The following is a 19,865-nucleotide window of genomic DNA, read 5'->3' as shown; positions in this document are numbered from 1 at the left end:
CATCAGAAAGCGCCTTCGCTTTGAAATCCTAAGAACAACAGTGATTTCTCTCCGTGGAGACAGAGGTGCGAGAAAAAACATTGTTGATATAAACAGTCTAGATCTTAACTTGGAGCCACAAGGCCAAGGGTAATTTTTGAGTGTTTAGGGAATTTTTTATATTCTTAAAGGTTTGTTTTTATATAGGGTCATTGCTATATTATGTGTATATTGTTTGAATAATTTTATGAGGTTTGTATGGTTAACAATCTTATTTTAAGGTCCTATAGCATTATGCACTTGCCAGTATTTGAGTGGAAATCTGGGCTCTTATAGGGGGGGGGGGGTGACATGTCTCCAATGTCTCCCGCACCTTATCTTTTCGAAAAAGACAAAGACATTGGAGACATTGGAGACATTGGAGACATTGGAGACACAGCTTTTGGAGACATTGGAGACATTGGGGACATTTGGGACATTGGGGACATTAGAGACACAGCTTTTGGAGACATTGGAGACATTGGAGACATTGGAGACTCCTCTTCCTCCTCCTCCTCTTCCTCCTCCTCCTCCTCCTCCTCCTCCTCCTCCTCCTCCTCCTCCTCCTCCTCCTCCTCCTCCTCCTCCTCCTCCTCCTCCTCCTCCTCCTGAGTCCTCCTCAGTCGTTCTCCTCCTCCTCCTGAGTCCTCCTCCTGGGACCTGGGTCCTCCTCCTGGGTCCTCCTCCTCCTGGGTCCTCCTCCTCCTGAGTCCTCCTACTCCTCTTCATCCTCCTCCTCTTCCTCCTCAATCATCAGTCCTCCTCCTCAGTCCTCCTCCTCATCCTTCTCGTCAGTCTTCCTCCTCCTCCTCAGTCCTCCCGATCCCCCAGTCCCCCTCCTCCTCCTATTCAGTCCTCATCCTCCTCCTTCTCAGTTCTCCTCAGTCCTCCTCAGTCCTCCTCCTTCTCAGTCCTCCTCCTGAGTCCTCTTCCTGAGTCCTCCTCCTGAGTCCTCCTCCTCTTCCTGAGTCCTCCTCCTCCTACGTCTTCCTCCTTCTCCTCCTCCTCCTCCTCAGTCCTTCTCCTCCTCCTCCTCCTCCCTCTCAGTCATCCTCCTCAGTCATCCTCCTCAGCCATCCTCCTCAGCCGTCCTCCTCAGCCATCCTCATCAGTACTCCTCAGTCCTCCTCCTCAGTTCTCATCGTCCTCCTCAGTCCTCCTCCTCATCCTTCTCCTTAGTCCTCCTCCTCCTCAGTCCTCCCCAGTCCCCCTCCTCCTCCCATTCACTCCTCCTCCTCCTCAGTTTTCCTGAGTCTTCCTCCTGAGTCCTCCTCCTCCTCCTGAGTCCTCCTCCTGAGTCCTCCTCCTCCTAGGTCCTCCTCCTTCTCCTCCTTAGTCCTTCTCCTCCTCCTCCTCCTCCTCAGTCCTCCTCCTCCCTCTCAGTCATCCTCCTCAGCCATCCTCCTCAGTCCTCCTCAGTCCTCCTCCTCCTCAGTCCTCATCCTCATCCTCCTCTTCAGTCCTCCTCCTCTTGGGTCCTTTTCCTCCTCTTCATCCTCCTCCTCTTCCTCCTCAGTCCTCAGTCCTCCTCCTCATCCTTCTTGTCAGTCCTCTTCCTCCTCAGTCCTCCCCAGTCCCCCTCCTCCTCCTCCTATTCAGTCCTCCTCCTCCTCCTCCTCAGTTCTCCTCAGTCCTCCTCCTTCTCAATCCTCCTAAGTCCTCCTCCTGAGTCCTCCCCCTCTTCCTCCTGAGTCCTCCTCCTGGTTCATCCTCCTCCTAGTTCCTCCACCTTCTCCTTCTCCTCCTCAGTCCTTCTCCTCCTCCTCCTCCTCAGTCATCCTCTTCAGTACTCCTCAGTCCTCCTCTTTCTCAGTCCTCCTCCTTCTCAGTCCTCCTCAGTACTCTTCCTGAGTTCTCCTCCTCCTCCTCCTCCTCAGTCCTTTTTCTGGGTCCTCCTCCTCCTAGGTCCTCCCCCTCCTCCTATTCACTCCTCCTCCTCCTCCTCAGTTTTCCTGAGTCCTCCTCCTGAGTCCTCCTCCTGAGTCCTCCTCCTGGGTCCTCCTCCTCCTAGGTCCTCCTCCTTCTCCTCCTCAGTCCTTCTCCTCCTCCTCCTCAGTCCTCCTCCTCCTCCCTCTCAGTCATCCTCCTCAGCCATCCTCCTCAGTCCTCCTCCTCCTCCTCAGTCCTCATCCTCATTGTCCTCTTCAGTCCTCCTCCTCCTTGGTCCTCTTCCTCCTCTTCATCCTCCTCTTCCTCCTCAGTCCTCAGTCCTCAGTCCTCCTCCTCATCCTTCTCGTCAGTCCTCCTCCTCAGTCCTCCCCAGTCCCCCTCCTCCTCCTCCTATTCAGTCCTCCTCAGTTCTCCTCAGTCCTCCTCCTTCTCATTCCTCCTAAGTCCTCCTCCTCTTCCTCCTGAGTCCTCCTCCTGAGTCCTCCTCCTGGTTCATCCTCCTCTTAGTTCCTCCACCTTCTCCTTCTCCTCCTCAGTCCTTCTCCTCCTCCTCCTCCTCCTCAGTCATCCTCTTCAGTACTCCTGAGTCCTCCTCCTTCTCAGTCCTCCTCAGTCCTTTTCCTGAGTTCTCCTCCTCCTCCTCCTCCTGAGTCCTCCTTCTGGGTCCTCCTCCTCCTAGGTCCCCCTCCTTCTCCTCCTCAGTCCTACTCCTCCTCCTCAGTCCTCATCCCTCCTCCTCCTGGGTCTTCCTCCTCTTCATCCTCCTCAGTCCTCAGTCCTCCTCCTCATCCTTCTCGTCAGTCTTCTTCATCCTCAGTCCTCCCCCAGTCCCCCTCCTCCTCCTCCTATTCAGTCCTCCTCCTCCTCAGTTCTCCTCAGTCCTCTTCCTTTTCAGTCCTCCTGAATCCTCCTCCTCCTCTTCCTCCTGAGTCCTCCTCCTGGGTCCTCATCCTCCTAGGTCCTCCTCCTTCTCCTTCTCCTCAGTCATTGTTCTCCTCCTCCTACCTCTCAGTCATCCTCCTCAGTCATCCTCCTTAGCCATCCTCCTTAGTACTCCTCAGTCCTCCTCCTTCTCTGTCCTCCTCAGTCCTCTTCCTGAGTCCTCCTACTGAGTCCTCCTCCTCCTGAGTCCTCCTCCTCCTGGGTCCTCCCCCTCCTAGGTCCTCCTCCTCAGTCATCCTCCTCAGTCATCCTCCTCAGCCATCCTCCACAGCCATCCTCCTCAGCCATCCTCCTCAGTACTCCTCAGTCCTCCTCCTTCTCAGTCCTCCTCAGTCCTCTTCCTGAGTCCTCCTCCTGAGTCCTCATCCTCCTCCTTCTCCTCCTGAGTCCTCCTCCTGGGTCATCCTCCTCCTAGATCCTCCTCCTTCTCCAATCATACATCTACGTCTCCAGTGTCTCCAATGTCTCCAATGTCTCCAATGTCTCCAAAAGCTTTGTCTCCAATGTCTCCAATGTCCCCAATGTCTCCAATGTCTCCAATGTCTCCAAAAGCTGTGTCTCCAATGTCTCCAATGTCTCCAGGACATGTCTCTGCACCCTATCTTTTCAAAAAAGACAAAAGACATTGGAGACATTGGAGACATGTCACCCCCCCCCCCCTTATAATAGGCTGTATAATTTTCGTTCACAGAGAGAATTGAATGGATTGCTCTTCATGCTGTGGCAGTGAGTGTGGTAGGATCTAGAGTTTTGTTAGAGAGCAAACCGACTAGGTCAGTAATGTTTTGGGGATGGAAATTGAATTTTTCCCTAACTGAGGAGTAGAGCAAACAGTCAATCAATACGTGACTTTCGTCCTCAATAGGCTTGAGCCCTTTGCTGAAAAAGCAGTAGGTGCACCAACGTTCTTCTCTTGGTACAAGGGGGGTTTCGTATCTGCCCCTTTCGATGTAGAGGTTGTGGCAGCTGATACGAAACCTTGTCAGACTTTTTCGAACATCAGGTATTTTGATAATTCGTAGATATGCCTCTGGTTCGAAATCATGTTTAACTAAGTTATAGAATTCTAGTTTTGGCGAGGAGGCCTTGGCAGCTTTCCAGGTATTCACGAATTCTTCCCTCATGTTATGACTGATTTGGGTGGAAAGCTTAGATTTTGAGGGAAAAAAAATTTTTGTTTTACTTCAAAGAATAGGGGGTGGCGACCGCTTTCGCCCCAGCAACCTATATTTGATGCTTTTGAATGGACAGACAAAGACCACTTGATAAACTTTAGGTGGAATTTTTCATAGTGGTCTTGTGCAATGTACTTCAAGGTATGCTGGGGGTTGGCTTTGTCATCTATTTTTGAAAGGTATTTCATGGTTTTTGAGTGAGGGCATAAGACTTGACAGCCATAAAGCAGGATCGGTTTTATTAAGGAGTCAAATAGAATATTAAGGGCACGGTGAGAGAGGGCATCCTTAACTATTTTGCCTTTGAGGCCATAGAGAGCACGGAGAGCCTTGGCCCTCAGCTCAGTATTTGCTGCTGTAAACGATCCATTTCTGTGGAATATTATGCCAAGATAGCAGTATTTATCGGTGTGCTGGATGGGCTGACCTCTCAATGTGAATGTTTCATAGGACTGCTTTCGTTTGGGAGGGCTGAATATTACAATCTTGGTTTTCTTAGTATTTACTTCAAGGCCCATGGAGTTACAGAAATCAAATAGAATGTTGATATTGACTTGCAAGGCCTTGGGAGTTAGAGCAAGAACGACAAGATCGTCAGCCCACAGCAGATGTGATATCAGAACGTCAGCAAGAACTGGATAGTCACCAACAGATTTCAGGAGAGATGAAAAGTCATTAATGTAAATTTTAAAAAGGTCTGGCTCCGTTCCTTTGCCAATATCAATTTTAGGTGACAAGAGTTTGGAGATTTTTATATGGGCAATAGAGTTTTTGTACATATCACTTAGGCAGTTGAAGAAGTTACCGGTTATTCCAAGGCATGTAACTGTCCTTTTGAAGGCGCAGTGGAAAATCGAGAACAGTTTATGTTCATTAAGATTTGCGACACCATAGTGTGTTCAATACCCGGCTGCAGGATTTAAAAAAATGATACCTGAACCCTTACTATACCGTTCTCAGGACCAAAACTTAAGGCAAGCTCATTAGCCAGGTTGAAGTTGTGCATGTTTGCTTCTACTCATTACTACTTCTTGTAAAGAGACATATTTGTATCGTTTTCATCTAAGTTTTTCCTTTACGAGAAGTACGCACTTGATACACTTAGTTAAACAAATTTTTCACGTTCGCGTTGCAGGCATTTTGAAACATTTGCTGCACCTGTTGACACACTTAAGCTTCTACTTTATGTTTTGATCTCATTGTACTAAATGATAATAGTTGTCATTCATAGGCATTGGTAAAGCAAAACGTATTTCAAAGGTAACAAATAAACAGGAACTACTCAGGCAATAGCCATGGTAAAAGCAGATTTTTCTTGAGCTGTTCCCAATAATCGTGTCACCCCTGTCAAGCTAAAACATAATATATATCTCAAAAATCTAATTATGAATCTAGAAAATTATTAAAATGCAAATTTTTCTTACAAATTTGGGGGTTATGTGACCTTGAGGCATAACTCACTTCGAGATACAAAAGCTAATATCATGCGGACAGTCAAATGCAAAGACGTTCAGACAGAGCCCCCTCTTCTTCCAGTCAGCGGCATGCAGTTACCACAAGGTACAGTAACTGGAGATCAAGCTCGACTAGATATATGAGCAAGATCAGTTTGGAATGCGTTGGAAAGAGCATTTTTCGATCAATGCTCCAACCAACGCAGCTAAACCAATTCCTATGATGTATTTGGCTCACGAGAATGAGAAGAAAAGAGCATATAATGCAAGGGTCCTAGAAGTGAAAAAATCTTCCTTTACACCTTTAGTTTTCTCCACAACAGGAGGCATGGGAGTCAAAGCGCAACGCTTGATTAAAAAGCTTGCACAAAAGATGGAATCTCCAACGGGTCAGCGATATTCAGACTCAGTTACATATCTTAGAAAGCGCTTGCGCTTTGAGGTATTAAAGACAGCAGTTATTTCGATAAGGGGGGACAGAGGGCCCAGGTTGCGATATAAACCAGACAATATTGAAGATTTAGATTTAAATATTGAGCCCTTTGGCTAGTTTTTAATATTGGTAATTTTAATGAATTGTAATTGATTGATATGTAATATTTAGGCCCGTGGCCAGTTTTCAAAATTTTTCTTACAAACTCTTTGAAATTTGTAGAGATGGTGTAGGTATTGGTTCATAGAACGAGTAAGTTTATAAGTAAGTAACAAGAATTCCTATCCCCAGAATTATGTGCAGCATGAATGTCTCTTAAGATACATTTAATGTCTTAATATCATTACGATATGCCTTTTCAATTTGCACTATCATTTAACATCTTCTGGTTTTGGGCAGCAAATGCAGCAAGGACAGCATGTACACAGCATCCACTCTATTTTTTCAGAACAACATGCGAGCATCCAATGTAGTGCAATGACAATAACCTGAATTATTAAGAGGGTGAACATGATCATTGAGAAGTAAAAACTTAACTTGATACTTTTCATGATTTAAATATTTGTTCAGTGAGTATTGATTGAATGGTACCCACTGTATAACCAAGTAATCCAACCCCAGCATAGTAGCCCCACAGCTTTTGTGCTTTAGGGTCTGTTACAATCTCAAATACTATCAGCATAATCACTGTACAGAAACCTGAAAAGTTTGCAATGTTGGTGTATTGCCAGGGATAAGAAATTTCCAAAAAATGCTCAACTTTATTATAAGGAGCTGGGATGCTTCATATAGTACCCAATTAAAATGTAATAATTCAATTTGTATAGCTGAATTATAATTTATACTTGATCAATTGGAACTGAGGTACAGGTGTTCCCAATATCAAATCTCATGGGCTGTTTTTTCTTTGTAAAACATCGTTCAACTTTATTGTGAAAAATACCAACATTGTATCATTTTGAATATGGGTAGAAGGAGACTTTTTATCATTCCTGACATCATATCGAAGACTATCCAAAGTACCCAAAATAATGATGTAAATATTGCACAAATGAGAATAAATCCTCCAAATGCAGCCATAGTCTCAAATTTTTTCTTCTGAGAGCCTCCAGCTTTTTTGTACACTGAAAGCAAAAAAGTTTACTAAACAGGAGAAAATTAATAATCTAGTAAAACTTGAGTGGGTTCTGAACATTGTTAAAATTGCCTGGAAACATTCATACCTAATGTGGGCCAACACGTTGTTTTACTTGTGAATCTATCCACATATGCTGGTATATTGGTGGGATCTTCCCACACTGAGTAAGGTTCATAAGTGTACTTTTTTGCACAGTAAAACCAAGGACCAAAAAGTACCATTGATTCCCACCAATCATCCTGATCCTGTGCCATCACACCTTCAAAAGGCCCAATTTTCCAGTATGAAGAACACATGCAACCCCACCACATGCAGAATTCAACCCAGTTTGCTAAGAAAAGCATGTATGCCAGTGGATGATGCTTCAGCTGAAAAAAAATTGAAATTCATCTTTTATTGAAGCTTCAAAATCATTTTCTAGTGTAAACCACAAGAAAATTTCAAAACTATGATCTCATCAATTCTCATACCTCTACACTAATTATAAAGTATCATATCGTAGTATTTAAAAAACGTCTGTTTAACCTTCCACCAAGGTGGCCCTTCCTCCTTTTTCTCTGCTGCTTGAGAGCCTGCCTCTGAATCTGTATCCATGCTTGCAGATTGGTTGTCGTTAATATATATAATATTATTATATATATAATATTACAACATTATATTTGTTCAAAGGAAGTTATAAATAAATTATTTAAAATTTGGGTCAAGTACAAAACATGAGAACATTTTCGAACACAAGAAACATACAAAATAATTCAAAGATTAATGTGACTAGCTCACATTTTCTGTGTCCTTCTGACATCTAATATTAGGTAATGAAATCAATCTTCCGGCTTGTAGTATTACTCATAAATATAGATTACAGATAGATACTGACGTTGGAGAGGTTTTTACAATTGCAATATACACTATAATCTAAAAGGTGTTTCACCACAAAGACCTATGAAGTGACTTTATTTTACTTTACTTTTTCTGATTGCTGGATTGCTGGTATGGAACCTGATATGATAGGGTGATTCCCTTATAACACAGACTTATTTATTATTTCAACTCTTACAGGTAGCATGAATTCCAAATACAAATGGATAACTCTGGCTTCTGTAGTCGCCAATCCAATCCTCTTATATCTTGCATACAAATTCTCACACCCAACATTAAAACCTCAACAAAGTGAACAGTCAGAAGTTCTATTTTTCCCAGACGAAGGTCTCCAATGTCCCAGGCTCAACACCCACAGAGGATGTCTTGATAAGAAGTGTCGCTTCAAGCATACGCCTCAGTCTCTTGCTAGACTAGAAGGTATCCTCAAGTCAGCTACCACAAGTTGTGATGTCTGTATGTTTGTGATAGCGTCTCAGCAGCTGATTGACATCCTTGTAGAGCTCCACCAGCGTGGCGTCAAGGTCAGATGTATTGCTGACAATCAGGATATGGATGGTGTGTTACACGCTCTCAGATCTAATGGAATAGTCGTCAGATTTGATAAGTCAGACTATCTGATGCATCACAAGTACGTTGTGATTGACTCAAAATGGGTGCTGACTGGGTCCTATAATTTCAGTAGAGGAGGGATGGGTATAAACAGAGAGAACATCGTGAAAGTAAACCATCCCCACATTGTGGAGGCTTATCTTGACGAGTTTAACGAGATGTGGCAGTTGTACAGCACTTCAAATTTCTCCATTAACTTTAGAAAAGAAATGGTTTACCAAGGTTCAGGTTGAGGATTTCAGCTTTGGGACGAGTTTTTATTTGTTTATATTTTATTAATACTTTATTTGTACTTTTATTACTTTATCTGTACTTTTCATTAAATTGAGTTCATTTTTGATCTTTTTCTTTAGACTTTATTAGGTATGAATGTTAGTTATGAATATGGAATTTGAGTTAAGTTACAATTTCATTGAACTTTAGCATTTAAATTAAACCTAACATCATCTAATTTTTACTCAATCTAACAATTTAATTTTAGGTAGTGGGACTGTTTACATGGAAGAAATAAAAAATCATGGAAGAAATAAAAAATCATAGTGATGAATTCGACAAGTTAAGTGACATAGAGCTTGTCGTGATCGTAGCCAAACGAATTGATAGATGTCTCGACACGTATTTCTCACCATGTGATCGACCAAAAAAGGCAATGCTCGGCAGAAAACTCTCAATGTCTACTCTAGATAGAAGGCTCAAAAATATTATCAGTAAAAACATTTTATATCAGCGGAATGACCTTGTCCATACCCCAGAAGTGAATGAATTCTGCACTCCAGAAGCCAGAGCTACATTTGTTAGACTTAGTGAGGAGATATTTAGAGAGTTCGAACGTTTGGCACAATCTGACGATCATGAGGATTCTGGAACAGAAACTGATGGCCCAGCAATTGAGCATACTAGATCTGCTGAAAGCCAGCAAAGTTTAGATATCCTGGAATCACTATCAGAGGAACTCATTAGATGCAGTCCCAGTTTAGTTGAGATTATTTCTGACGATCTCGAGAATTTGTTGTGTGATGTGTAAACTTTGAATGTTTACTTATGATTACATACTTTACTTATGATTACATATCATTTGCATCAAATGAAGCAGCATTTCGCAATTTACTACTTTTATTAATCATAGTTATAGTTGAATGATCCGAAATTTACATAGTTTAATACAGAGTTAATTTCTAGTTTAATATATTTAATATACAGAGTTCTTTTCTGCAGTTGAAATTAGTACATAGGTACATTTGGTACATTTGACTATTATAAGTTATTATTATTATCAATGTTAACAAGAAATATTTTGAATTGTGACTTTGATCAGTGATCAGGTTAACTTGGTGATTTTTGATACTTATAAATTAAATTTAAATAAATATTTTATGACGATTTTTGAATGGCCTGCTATTGTATTTTGTACATAAGCTATGATTATAGACATTAGGAGCTAATTTCACCAAAATTTGCTCCAAAGCTTTAAATTTGATATTCATTCTTGGAACATGTATTATAGTTGCTTACTCTTTTTGTCGTTACAAAATCATGTCCGTACAAAAAAATATTAAACTCAATTATTTTAAAAAATACAAAAACAAAAGTACGCAAATTTTGAAAATCAGCTCTAAAAGTCCTCAAAGTTAGCTAGTCATCTAGTCAAGTATTTGGGTTCTTGTCCTTCAATATGCAGAACCTGGGAACGTGTCCCTTTGTCTCACAGTGTAAACAAGGCACTGCCGGGTCAGGGACACTCTCCAAACTCGTTCTATCATACAAATCTTCCAGCTTGTATGGTTTGTTTATTTCTCCTTTCTGAAAATACGTTTTGTAAGGACAGTTATTAACTCCTTCATAAACGTTACCGTTAACTGGCCATGAACTTGCTAAGCTGCTTTAACATTGAGTCCAATTTTTCTGGGTATTTTACGAAATATAATTTTAACAAACTTTTAATAACAGAATAACTCCCTTAACATTACCGTGGGTTCGAGTGAGTGCTTGTTAGGGAATGTTTGATACAGTTCACTCTTTCCAGGCTTGTCAAACCGCAGGTCCTTTGCAGGCATTTTCTTTCTCATGTCCTCAGCTATTTCTAGTATCTTACTTATCGTCACTTTAGACTCAAAAGCTAGTCGGTTTTTTAGGTTCCCCCAGGGACATTTCTCCATGAACTGTTCAACCACAGCATCTTCTGCACTGAAGAAACAGATTACATGACGTATTAGTGACGTATTAGTGACGTATTAATGACGTATTGGTTGTTGGGTTTAATACATGAACTACGCTTTATCGACATTTTAGGATATTCGTTAAAGACATTTCTATTATATATAAATGATAATATTTCTATTTTTCCTTTTTCCTTACCTGTATCCATTATCGTACCCACAATATATCGCATGCTCCCTCAGTATGTTAAGGAAGGCTGCATGGGACTCGCCCATTTTAGGCTGGACTGCTCTGAATTTCATTCTTTCTACCACCATATTCGAGTTTGGAACGAAGTTGTCTACTAAAATCTTCTTTGTCTCTTCATACACATCTACTGTCCCTTTTCTGTGCTTGTCTCGTAGTTTTCTTGCCTCATCTCGTTTTATCTGTTCCTCTTCGCCTCTGGGATGACAGCTTTCAGAATTCAGATAGAACAAGGTTATTTAGAAGATTAAATCCGGTTGTACAATGTTTTATTCAAAAAAACAATCATTGCCGTTTTTCATTCAATGAACATAACTAGATAAACATATATATATGCTTGCCATTCTCAGCTTTGTGTTTATTTGTACTTACATAAAGACAGGGTATTCGTCTTCCTCCAGCTCTGCCAGTTTCTTAGTTCTTGCTATCTCATTCAGAAAAGGTCCCCCATGTGTTATTAGAATTGAGTACTTTTTCTTAGGGTCAGATATCTGATTAGACTTCAAATACGATTCTGAAGTTTATAAAACGTTTAGTTACATAACTACTGCATAATCTGCTGCAAGGTTAGTTAAAATATCTTCTCTATCATTTATTGTACACACTATTGCTTTTGTATAACACAACCAAAGTACAAACCTAGATCACGAAGCCATGATTGGAATTGCTCTAAAGAAGCGCGCTGCTGTAATGTCCTTATATGGGCATCACGTGGCTGCTGTAATGTCGGTACAATCCCATCTCCATCTTGTAGTTGTTCCTCCACTGGAGCCTCGTCTGGGACCATTTCCTCCGTTGCCATGTCAACACATGTTTCATTGGCAACTTCTTGTACTTAACATCTTACTTAGTAACATCATATTTAAGCTAAGGGAATAGAGCTGATGTTAATGAGAAATATCCTGGATTGTGACTCTGATCAGTATAGTACTTTTAAATCAAATTTCTATGATATTTTATGCCAAATTCAAAGCTTTGAATTTGATATTCATTCTCTGAACATTGTGATTGATGTATTGTAGTCGTTTACTTTTTGTGTCGGCACAATATCATGCCCGACCTCTGTACAGAATGAAATTAAATGTATTTGACTAAATTATTTCCAAAAAATGTGATTTGAAAATTCTCAAAGTCATCTAGAGTCATATGATGGTGATGACGTCACTAGATGACGTCATCTAGTCCAGCGTCCTCTGGTTCAGAGTCCTCTAATAAATTATTTGGGTGCTTTTCCTTCAATATACAGAACTGGGGAACATGTCCCTTTGTCTCACAATGTAAACAAGGCACTTCCGGATCAGGGACAGTCTCCACACTGTTTTTATCATAGAAATCTTGCAGCTTGTATGGCTTGTATATGTTTCCTTTCTGAAAATATGCTTTGTCAGTACAGTTATTAACTGTACCATCACCTGCTTTGACATTAACAGGTTCTTCGAGTATTTTAGGAAATATAATTTAGTTTTTCTAACAAACTTTTAATAAAAGAATAAAGGATATATTGTTGCCTCATCACCTCTCCCTTAACGTTACTAAACCCTTACTCCTTCATAAACGTTACCGTTCGTTCTAGTGAGTGGGTGATGGGAAATGCTTGCAGTTCACTCTCTCCAGGCATCTGAAACCGCAAGTCCTCTCCAGGGGGCATTCTCCTGCTCATATCGTCTGCTATTTCTAGTATCTTACTTATCGTCAACTTAGACTCAAAAGCTAGTCGGGTTTTTAGGTTACACCAAATACATTTCTCCATGAACTGCTCCACTATTGCATCTTCTGAACTGAAGAAACAGATTACATGACGTATTAGTGACGTATTGATGACGTATTGGTGGTCACGTATTAATGACGTATTAGTTGCTGCTCCACTATAGCATCTTCTGAACTGAACAATCAACAGTAAGAGTATAGGTACTTTATATATTAACTAGAAAACCCGTGGTCACATGAAGGATCAAGAAGCTAATAGTATTCAAGTTAAAAGCAAGTTTTGAACAATCCCAACCGAAGATACAGCCGATCAATATGTAAAACAGTCGACACAATATAATATATTGTGACAACAAAACCGATCATAATGTCGTTGCAAGAATCATTGCACGTGCACACTGCACATTGCACGTGCACACTGCACATTGCACGTGCACACTGCACACTGTACGTGCACACTGCACATTGCACGTGCACATACGTGCTCTCAATATACCTGTATCCATTATCGTACCCACAAAACATTGAATTCTCAATCAGTCTGTTAAGGAAGGCTTCATCTGACTCGCCTATTCTCGGCTCGGTTGCTAGGAATTTCATCCTCTCTACGATTTCATTCGAGTTTGGAACGAAGTTGTCTACTAAAATCTTCTTTGTGTCTTCATAGACATCTACTGTCCCTTTTCTGTGCTTGTCTCGTAGTTTTCTTGCCTCATCTCGTTTTATCTGTTCCTCTTCGCCTCTGGGATGACAGCTTTCAGAATTCAGAAAGGTATATTTCAGGCCATTTTGAGGATTTTTATTCAAAAATACAATTACGGTTATTTTTCATTCAATGGAAAACATATACTCGCCTCTCTAACAACACACATTAATTATAAGCTCTGTTTATTTGTACTAACTTGTAGATAGGGTATTCCCCTCTTTCTGCCAGTTTCTTAGTTCTTGCTATCTCATTCAGAAAAGGTCCCCCATGTATCATTAGAATGGAGTACTTTTTCTCAGGCTCATATACCTGATTACACTTGAAATACGATTCTGAAGTTTATAAAACGTTAAGTAAAATAACTGCTGCAATGTTAGTTCTGCGTTTCTTTATTATTCATTGTACACACTATTGTTATTGTATAATAAAACTAAAGTACAAACCTAGATCACGAAGCCATGATTGGAATTGCTCGAAAGAAGCGCGCTTCCTTAATTCCGGTACAATTCCATCTCCATCTTGTAGTTTGAACTGTTCTTCTAGTTCTGGAGTGTCGTCTGGGAATACTTCCTCCGTTGCCATGTCAACACATGTTTCATTGGCAACTTCTTGAACTTAACATCTTACTCAGTAAAATCACATTCAAGCTGTGGGAATATAGAGCTGATATATTGAAAAGTGTTGTAACTTTACTACATACTACTAGTGTCGAATATCTGATTCAAGAAACCATCTCCTACAAACCAAAACTACATGTGTTCTACTACAGAACAAGCTGAAAACACGCTGAGTAAACGAGCTGTAAAGCTGCACTCACGAAAGCAATAAGTTCTTTAACCACTCATTTGCCAGAAATGGAGAGCTGTATTTGGTATACAGGTCACGTGACCAGGAAACCGATCTCCTTATATGGGCATCACGTGGCCACTGCACTCCTTATATGGGCATCACGTGGGGGTATCATGTGGGGATATATCCTGTCTGGATCAACTTTATGGTTAAACTCTAAATTACTTCAACTAATCTCTGCTATACATCCATATTATATATATAGCCATGTTACTTACAGTCTACTACTAATCATGTAGCTAATTGTTTGCTTATTAAGCTTGTGTTTATATACACTTTAACGCAATAAATAAGGGACATTATGATAATTACTAATTATATATCCTGCTAGGATCATGTCTGAGAGTGTTCTCTCTTACTAATAATATATCCTGCTAGGATCATGTCTGAGAGTGTTCTCTCTTACTAATTATATATCCTGCTAGGATCATGTCTGAGAGTGTTCTCTCTTACTAATTATATATCCTGCTAGGATCATGTCTGAGAGTGTTCTCTCTGACGATGACGTCATCATAGACCACGACCCCCAGGAACACCCCCCAGTCCTAAGTAACAAGAACCCATACTTACTCTCCACTGTTGTGTCTTACGGTGAGGGCTATATTATATCGTTATTGTAATCTCTTAGAGTTGCACTACTAGTCCGGCTATATTATATCGTTATTATAATCTCTTAGAGAGGGGCTACTAGTCCGGCTATATTATATCGTTATTATAATCTCTTAGAGTTGCACTACTAGTCCGGCTATATTATATCGTTATTATAATCTCTTAGAGAGGGGCTACTAGTCCGGCTATATTATATCGTTATTATAATCTCTTAGAGTTGCACTACTAGTCCGGCTATATTATATCGTTATTATAATCTCTTAGAGAGGGGCTACTAGTCCGGCTATATTATATCGTTATTATAATCTCTTAGAGAGGGGCTACTAGTCCGGCTATATTATATCGTTATTGTAATCTCTTAGAGTTGCAAACATAACTTCTTATTTCTAGGCTCAGTTAGGATTAAAGTTGATTAAATTATAAACTGCTGTAAAGATTTCCACAAGTTGTAACTAACCTGTAAGGTAACCAGGTAACCAGGTAACCAGGTAACCAGGTAACCAGGTAACCAGGTAACCAGGTAACCAGGTAACCAGGTAACCAGGTAACTAACCTGATTTTTCAGTTTGGTCGGTGTTTGAAACACACGGTTACGTTATCCTTATTGGAGCTATTGTAACTTATTATGTGTATCAGAAACTAGTGGAATACCTCGAACAGAAGGTCCAGAGCAAAAGGGATGGTGTCCAATCTAACTTAAGTAAGTGTACACCTTCTCAAAGTCCAATGTGTGCTTCAGTTTCAGTTACATCAAAATAATGAATATTAGAGCGAATTCTCGTATCCTAGATTGTAACCTGACTATAATGATCTAATGCCCAGGCCCGGAAGAACAGATGAATAGGTTAGAAGCTATGAGGAGAGCTCGTGAGAAGCTACAAGCTGAGGTAGACGTAGCTGCTGCTATTGAGGCTGAGAAGATTAGAGAGGTATATTTAGTTAAACACTTTTACTTTTTATTAATTTACTAAGCTGAGGTAGACGTAGCTGCTGCTATAGAGGCTGAGAAGATTAGAGATGTATATTTAGTTAAACACATTTACTTTTTATAATAAGTTACTAAGTTGAGGTGGACGCAGCTGCTGCTATAGAGGCTGAGAAGATTAGAGAGGTATATTTAGTTAAACACATTTACTTTTTATAATAATTTACTAAGCTGAGGTAGACGTAGCTGCTGCTATTGAGGCTGAGAAGATTAGAGAGGTATATTTAGTTAAACACTTTTACTTTTTATTAATTTACTAAGCTGAGGTTGACGTAGCTGCTGCTATAGAGGCTGAGAAGATTAGAGATGTATATTTAGTTAAACACATTTACTTTTTATAATAAGTTACTAAGTTGAGGTGGACGCAGCTGCTGCTATAGAGGCTGAGCAGATTAGAGAGGTATATTTAGTTAAACACATTTACTTTTTATAATAATTTACTAAGCTGAGGTGGACGCAGCTGCTGCTATAGAGGCTGAGAAGATTAGAGAGGTATATTTAGTTAAACACTTTTACTTTTTATTAATTTACTAAGTTGAGGTGGACGCAGCTGCTGCTATAGAGGCTGAGCAGATTAGAGAGGTATATTTAGTTAAACACATTTACTTTATATAATAATTTACTAAGTTAGTTAAACACTTTTACTTTTTATAATAATTTACTAAGTTGAGGTGGACGCAGCTGCTGCTATAGAGGCTGAGAAGATTAGAGAGGTATATTTAGTTAAACACATTTACTTTATATAATAATTTACTAAGTTGAGGTGGACGCAGCTGCTGCTATTGAGGCTGAGAAGATTAGAGAGGTATATTTAGTTAAACACATTTACTTTATATAATAATTTACTAAGTTAGATAAACTACTTTTTATACTATTTACTAAGTTAAGCTCGCTTACTTTTAACGATGTTAACTAAGTTGAATAAACTACATTTAGCCTCGTTCATTACCTAGTTAACAACAGCGCTAACTCCTTCAGCGAGAAGAGCAACAGAGGCAGGATAAGATAGAGGATTGGGAGAGACACAAGAAAGGAGGGGGGTACAGAAGTAAACTTAGTAATGAGCCTGCTAAGAAGAAGTCGCTCAAACTGGACAGTTCTAATCCTCTCATGGGTCATGGAACTAGTGGTGGTAAGTTATAGTGGGGGGGGGGGGGGGGGGGGCTAGTGATGGTAAGTTATAGTGGGGGGGGGGGCTAGTGGTGGTAAGTTATAGTGGGGGGGGGGGGGGGGGGCTAGAGGTGGTAAGTTATAGTGTGGGGGGGGGGGGGCTAGTGGTGATAAGTTATAGTGGGGGGGGGGTAGTGGTGATAAGTTATAGTGGGGGGGGACTAGTGGTGGTAAGTTATAGTGGGGGGGGGGGGGGCTAGAGGTGGTAAGTTATAGTGGGGGGGGGGGGCTAGTGGTGGTAAGTTATAGTGGGGGGGGGGGGCTAGTGTTGGTAAGTTATAGAGGGGGGGGGGCTAGAGGTGGTAAGTTATAGTGGGGGGGGGGGCTAGTGGTGGTAAGTTATAGTGGGGGGGGGGGGGGGCTAGTGGTGGTAAGTTATAGTGGGGGGGGGGGGGGCTAGTGGTGGTAAGTTATAGTGGGGGGGGGCTAGAGGTGGTAAGTTTATGTAAGTTATGTGGGGGGGGGTAGTGGTGATAAGTTATAGTGGGGGGGGGGGTTGTAGTGTGATAAAGTTTAGTGGGGGGGGGAGATAGTGGTGGTAAGTTATAGTGGGGGGGGTAGAGGTGGTAAGTTATAGTGGGGGGGGGGGGGGGGGTAGAGGTGGTAAAGTTATAGTGTGGGGGGGATAGTGGTGATAAGTTATAGTGGGGGGGGGTGGTAGTGGTGATATGTTATATTGGTGGGGGGGATAGTGGTGGTAGTTATAGTGGGGGGGGGGGGTAGTGGTGGTAAGTTATAGTGGGGGGGGGGGCTAAGAGGTGGTGTACGTTATAGTGTGGGGGGGCGGGGGGCCTAGTGGTGGAAGTTATAGTGGGGGGGGGGCTAGTGGTGATCGTTATAGTGGGGGGGGGGTTAGTGGTGGATAAGTTATAGTGGGGGGGGGAATAGTGGTGGTAGAGTTATTGTTGGGGGGGGGGGCTTGTGGTGGTATGTTATAGTGGGGGATAGGGGTGGTAAGTATAAGTTATAGTGTGGGGGGGGCCGGGCCGGGGGGCTGTGGTTAGGTAAGTTATAGTGGGGGGGGGCTAGATGGTGATAAGTTATAGTGGTGGGGGGGGTGTGGTGATAAGTTATAGTGGGGGGGGGGGGAGTGGTCTTGTGTTGGTAAGTTATAGTTGGGGGGGGGGCTAGAGGTGGTAAGTTATATAGTGGGGGGGGGGCGGGGGGGTAGTGGTGGTAAGTTATAGTGGGGGGGGGCTAGTTGTTGGTAAGTTATAGAAGAGGGGGGGGGGGCTAGAGGTGTAAGTTTATAGTGGGGGGGGGGCTAGTGGTGTTTATGTTATAGTGGGGGGGGGGGGGCTAGAGGGTGGTAGTTATTGTGGGGTGGGGGGGGCCGGGGGGGGGGGCCCTGGTGGTGGTAGTTATAGTGGGGGGGGGGGTAGTGTTGGTAGTTATAGTGGGGGGGCTAGTGGTGGGAAAGTTTATAGTGGGGGGGGCTAGTGGTGGTAAGTTATAGTGGGGGGGTAGTGTTGTAAGTTATAGTGGGGGGGGGGGGGGGGGGTTTGGAGGTAAGTTTAGTGGGGGGGGGGCGGGCTAGTGGTGGTAAGTTATAGTTGGGGGTGGGGCTAGTGGTGGTAAGTTATCAGTGGGGGGGGGGGGGGGGGGTTGTGGTGGTAAAAGTTATAGTGGGGGGGGTAGTGTTGTTGGTGGTCGGGGCTATTGGAGCTAAGGTGGGGGGGGGAGAAGAGAGAAAGAGAGGGGGTTCGTCTAGTCAGTAGTTCATTGTTTTTTCTGATGGGGGGGGGGCCTGGGGGTAGTGTGGTAAGTTATAGTGGAGGGGGGTAGTGTGTGATAAGTTTTAGTGGGGGGGGGGGTAGTGTGTAAGTTATGTGGGGGGGGAACTAGTGGTGGTAGTTATAGTGGGGGGGGGGGGGGCGGGGGGCCTCCAGTGGTGGTAAGTTATAGTGGGGGGGGGGGTAGTGTTGTAAGTTATAGTGGGGGGGGGGGGGGGCTAGTGTGGTAAGTTATAGTGGGGGGGGGGGGGTACGTGTTGGTAAGGTTATAGGTGGGGAGGGGGGGTGTAGTGTGGTATGTTATTGTGGGGGGGGGCTAGTTGGTGGTAAGTTATAGGCGGGGGGGCTAGTGGTGGGAAGTTATGTTGGGGGGGGTGGTTGGTGGTATGTTATAGTGGGGGGGGGCGGGGGGGCGAGTGGTGGTTAAGTTAGTGGGTGGGGGTAGTGGTGGTAAGTTATAGTGGGAGGGGGGGGCTAGTGGTGGTAAGTTATAGTGGGGGGGGCTTTAGTGTGGTGGTGGTCGTAGGGCTATGGAGCTTGGGGGGGGGGGGGAGAAAGAGAGGGGGTTCCTTCCTCAGCTCAGTAGTTCATTTTTCTTCTATATTTACTCTGTCCTACATCCCTTACAATATTGTCCACTGTTACCACCTCTCCTCAGGTGGAGTCCGTCTACAGAACTAATTGAGTCGTGGTGGTGTGGTGGTGGGTGAGGTTAGTGAACCTCTGTTATCTAGTCCACACATTCTAGTCGTTCCATGCACTGACCTCTCCTCTCCTCCTCTTATCCACATAAAGAACAGTGTACAGACTAGATGGAACTGGGGAGATGGAGTACAGTGTAAATATTGACGTTCAGCTTAATTCTTAATAAGAAGTTGTGGATGATAAAGACTGGGATTGTGTCTTGAGTGTTTATTGACTGTTATTTCTGCATGAAATAGCCAATTGTAGCCTTTTTTAGAACTTTCGCGTATTTGAATATTTCGCTGTTAGTTTAATCAAATTAGCAATTTTAAAGAATATTTACGATTAAATGACCAAACTGGCCAAAATAAGTGCCAGCTTACGCTGTACGAAAATACTGCATTGATTGTTTATTGAAACATTTCAGTGCTTAGTGATGTAAGTTTTAAAACTTTTTACTAAAATTGATAGTTTTTACTTC

At 42.3% G+C, this 19,865-nt stretch overlaps 1 protein-coding gene across 1 annotated transcript; it reads left to right on the top strand.

Annotated features, from left to right (window-relative positions):
* The first annotated feature begins 14,632 nt into the window (after nucleotides 1–14,632).
* LOC134817504 (selenoprotein S-like) lies at nucleotides 14,633–16,940 on the top strand. The gene is made up of 4 exons (XM_063826645.1): nucleotides 14,633–14,794; nucleotides 15,378–15,512; nucleotides 15,635–15,741; nucleotides 16,776–16,940. Exons 1-4 carry the CDS (start codon nucleotides 14,680–14,682, stop codon nucleotides 16,938–16,940), a joined length of 522 nt encoding a protein of 173 aa, XP_063682715.1. The 5' UTR covers nucleotides 14,633–14,679.
* The last annotated feature ends 2,925 nt before the right edge of the window (nucleotides 16,941–19,865 follow it).

Source organism: Bolinopsis microptera, chromosome 6 (genome assembly GCF_026151205.1).
Source record: "Bolinopsis microptera isolate Bmic1 chromosome 6, MBARI_Bmic_1.0, whole genome shotgun sequence".
NCBI classification, from domain to species: domain Eukaryota; kingdom Metazoa; phylum Ctenophora; class Tentaculata; order Lobata; family Bolinopsidae; genus Bolinopsis; species Bolinopsis microptera.
The sequence above is the reverse complement of the archived record's forward strand: the minus strand, read 5'-3'. Positions and strand labels throughout refer to the sequence as shown.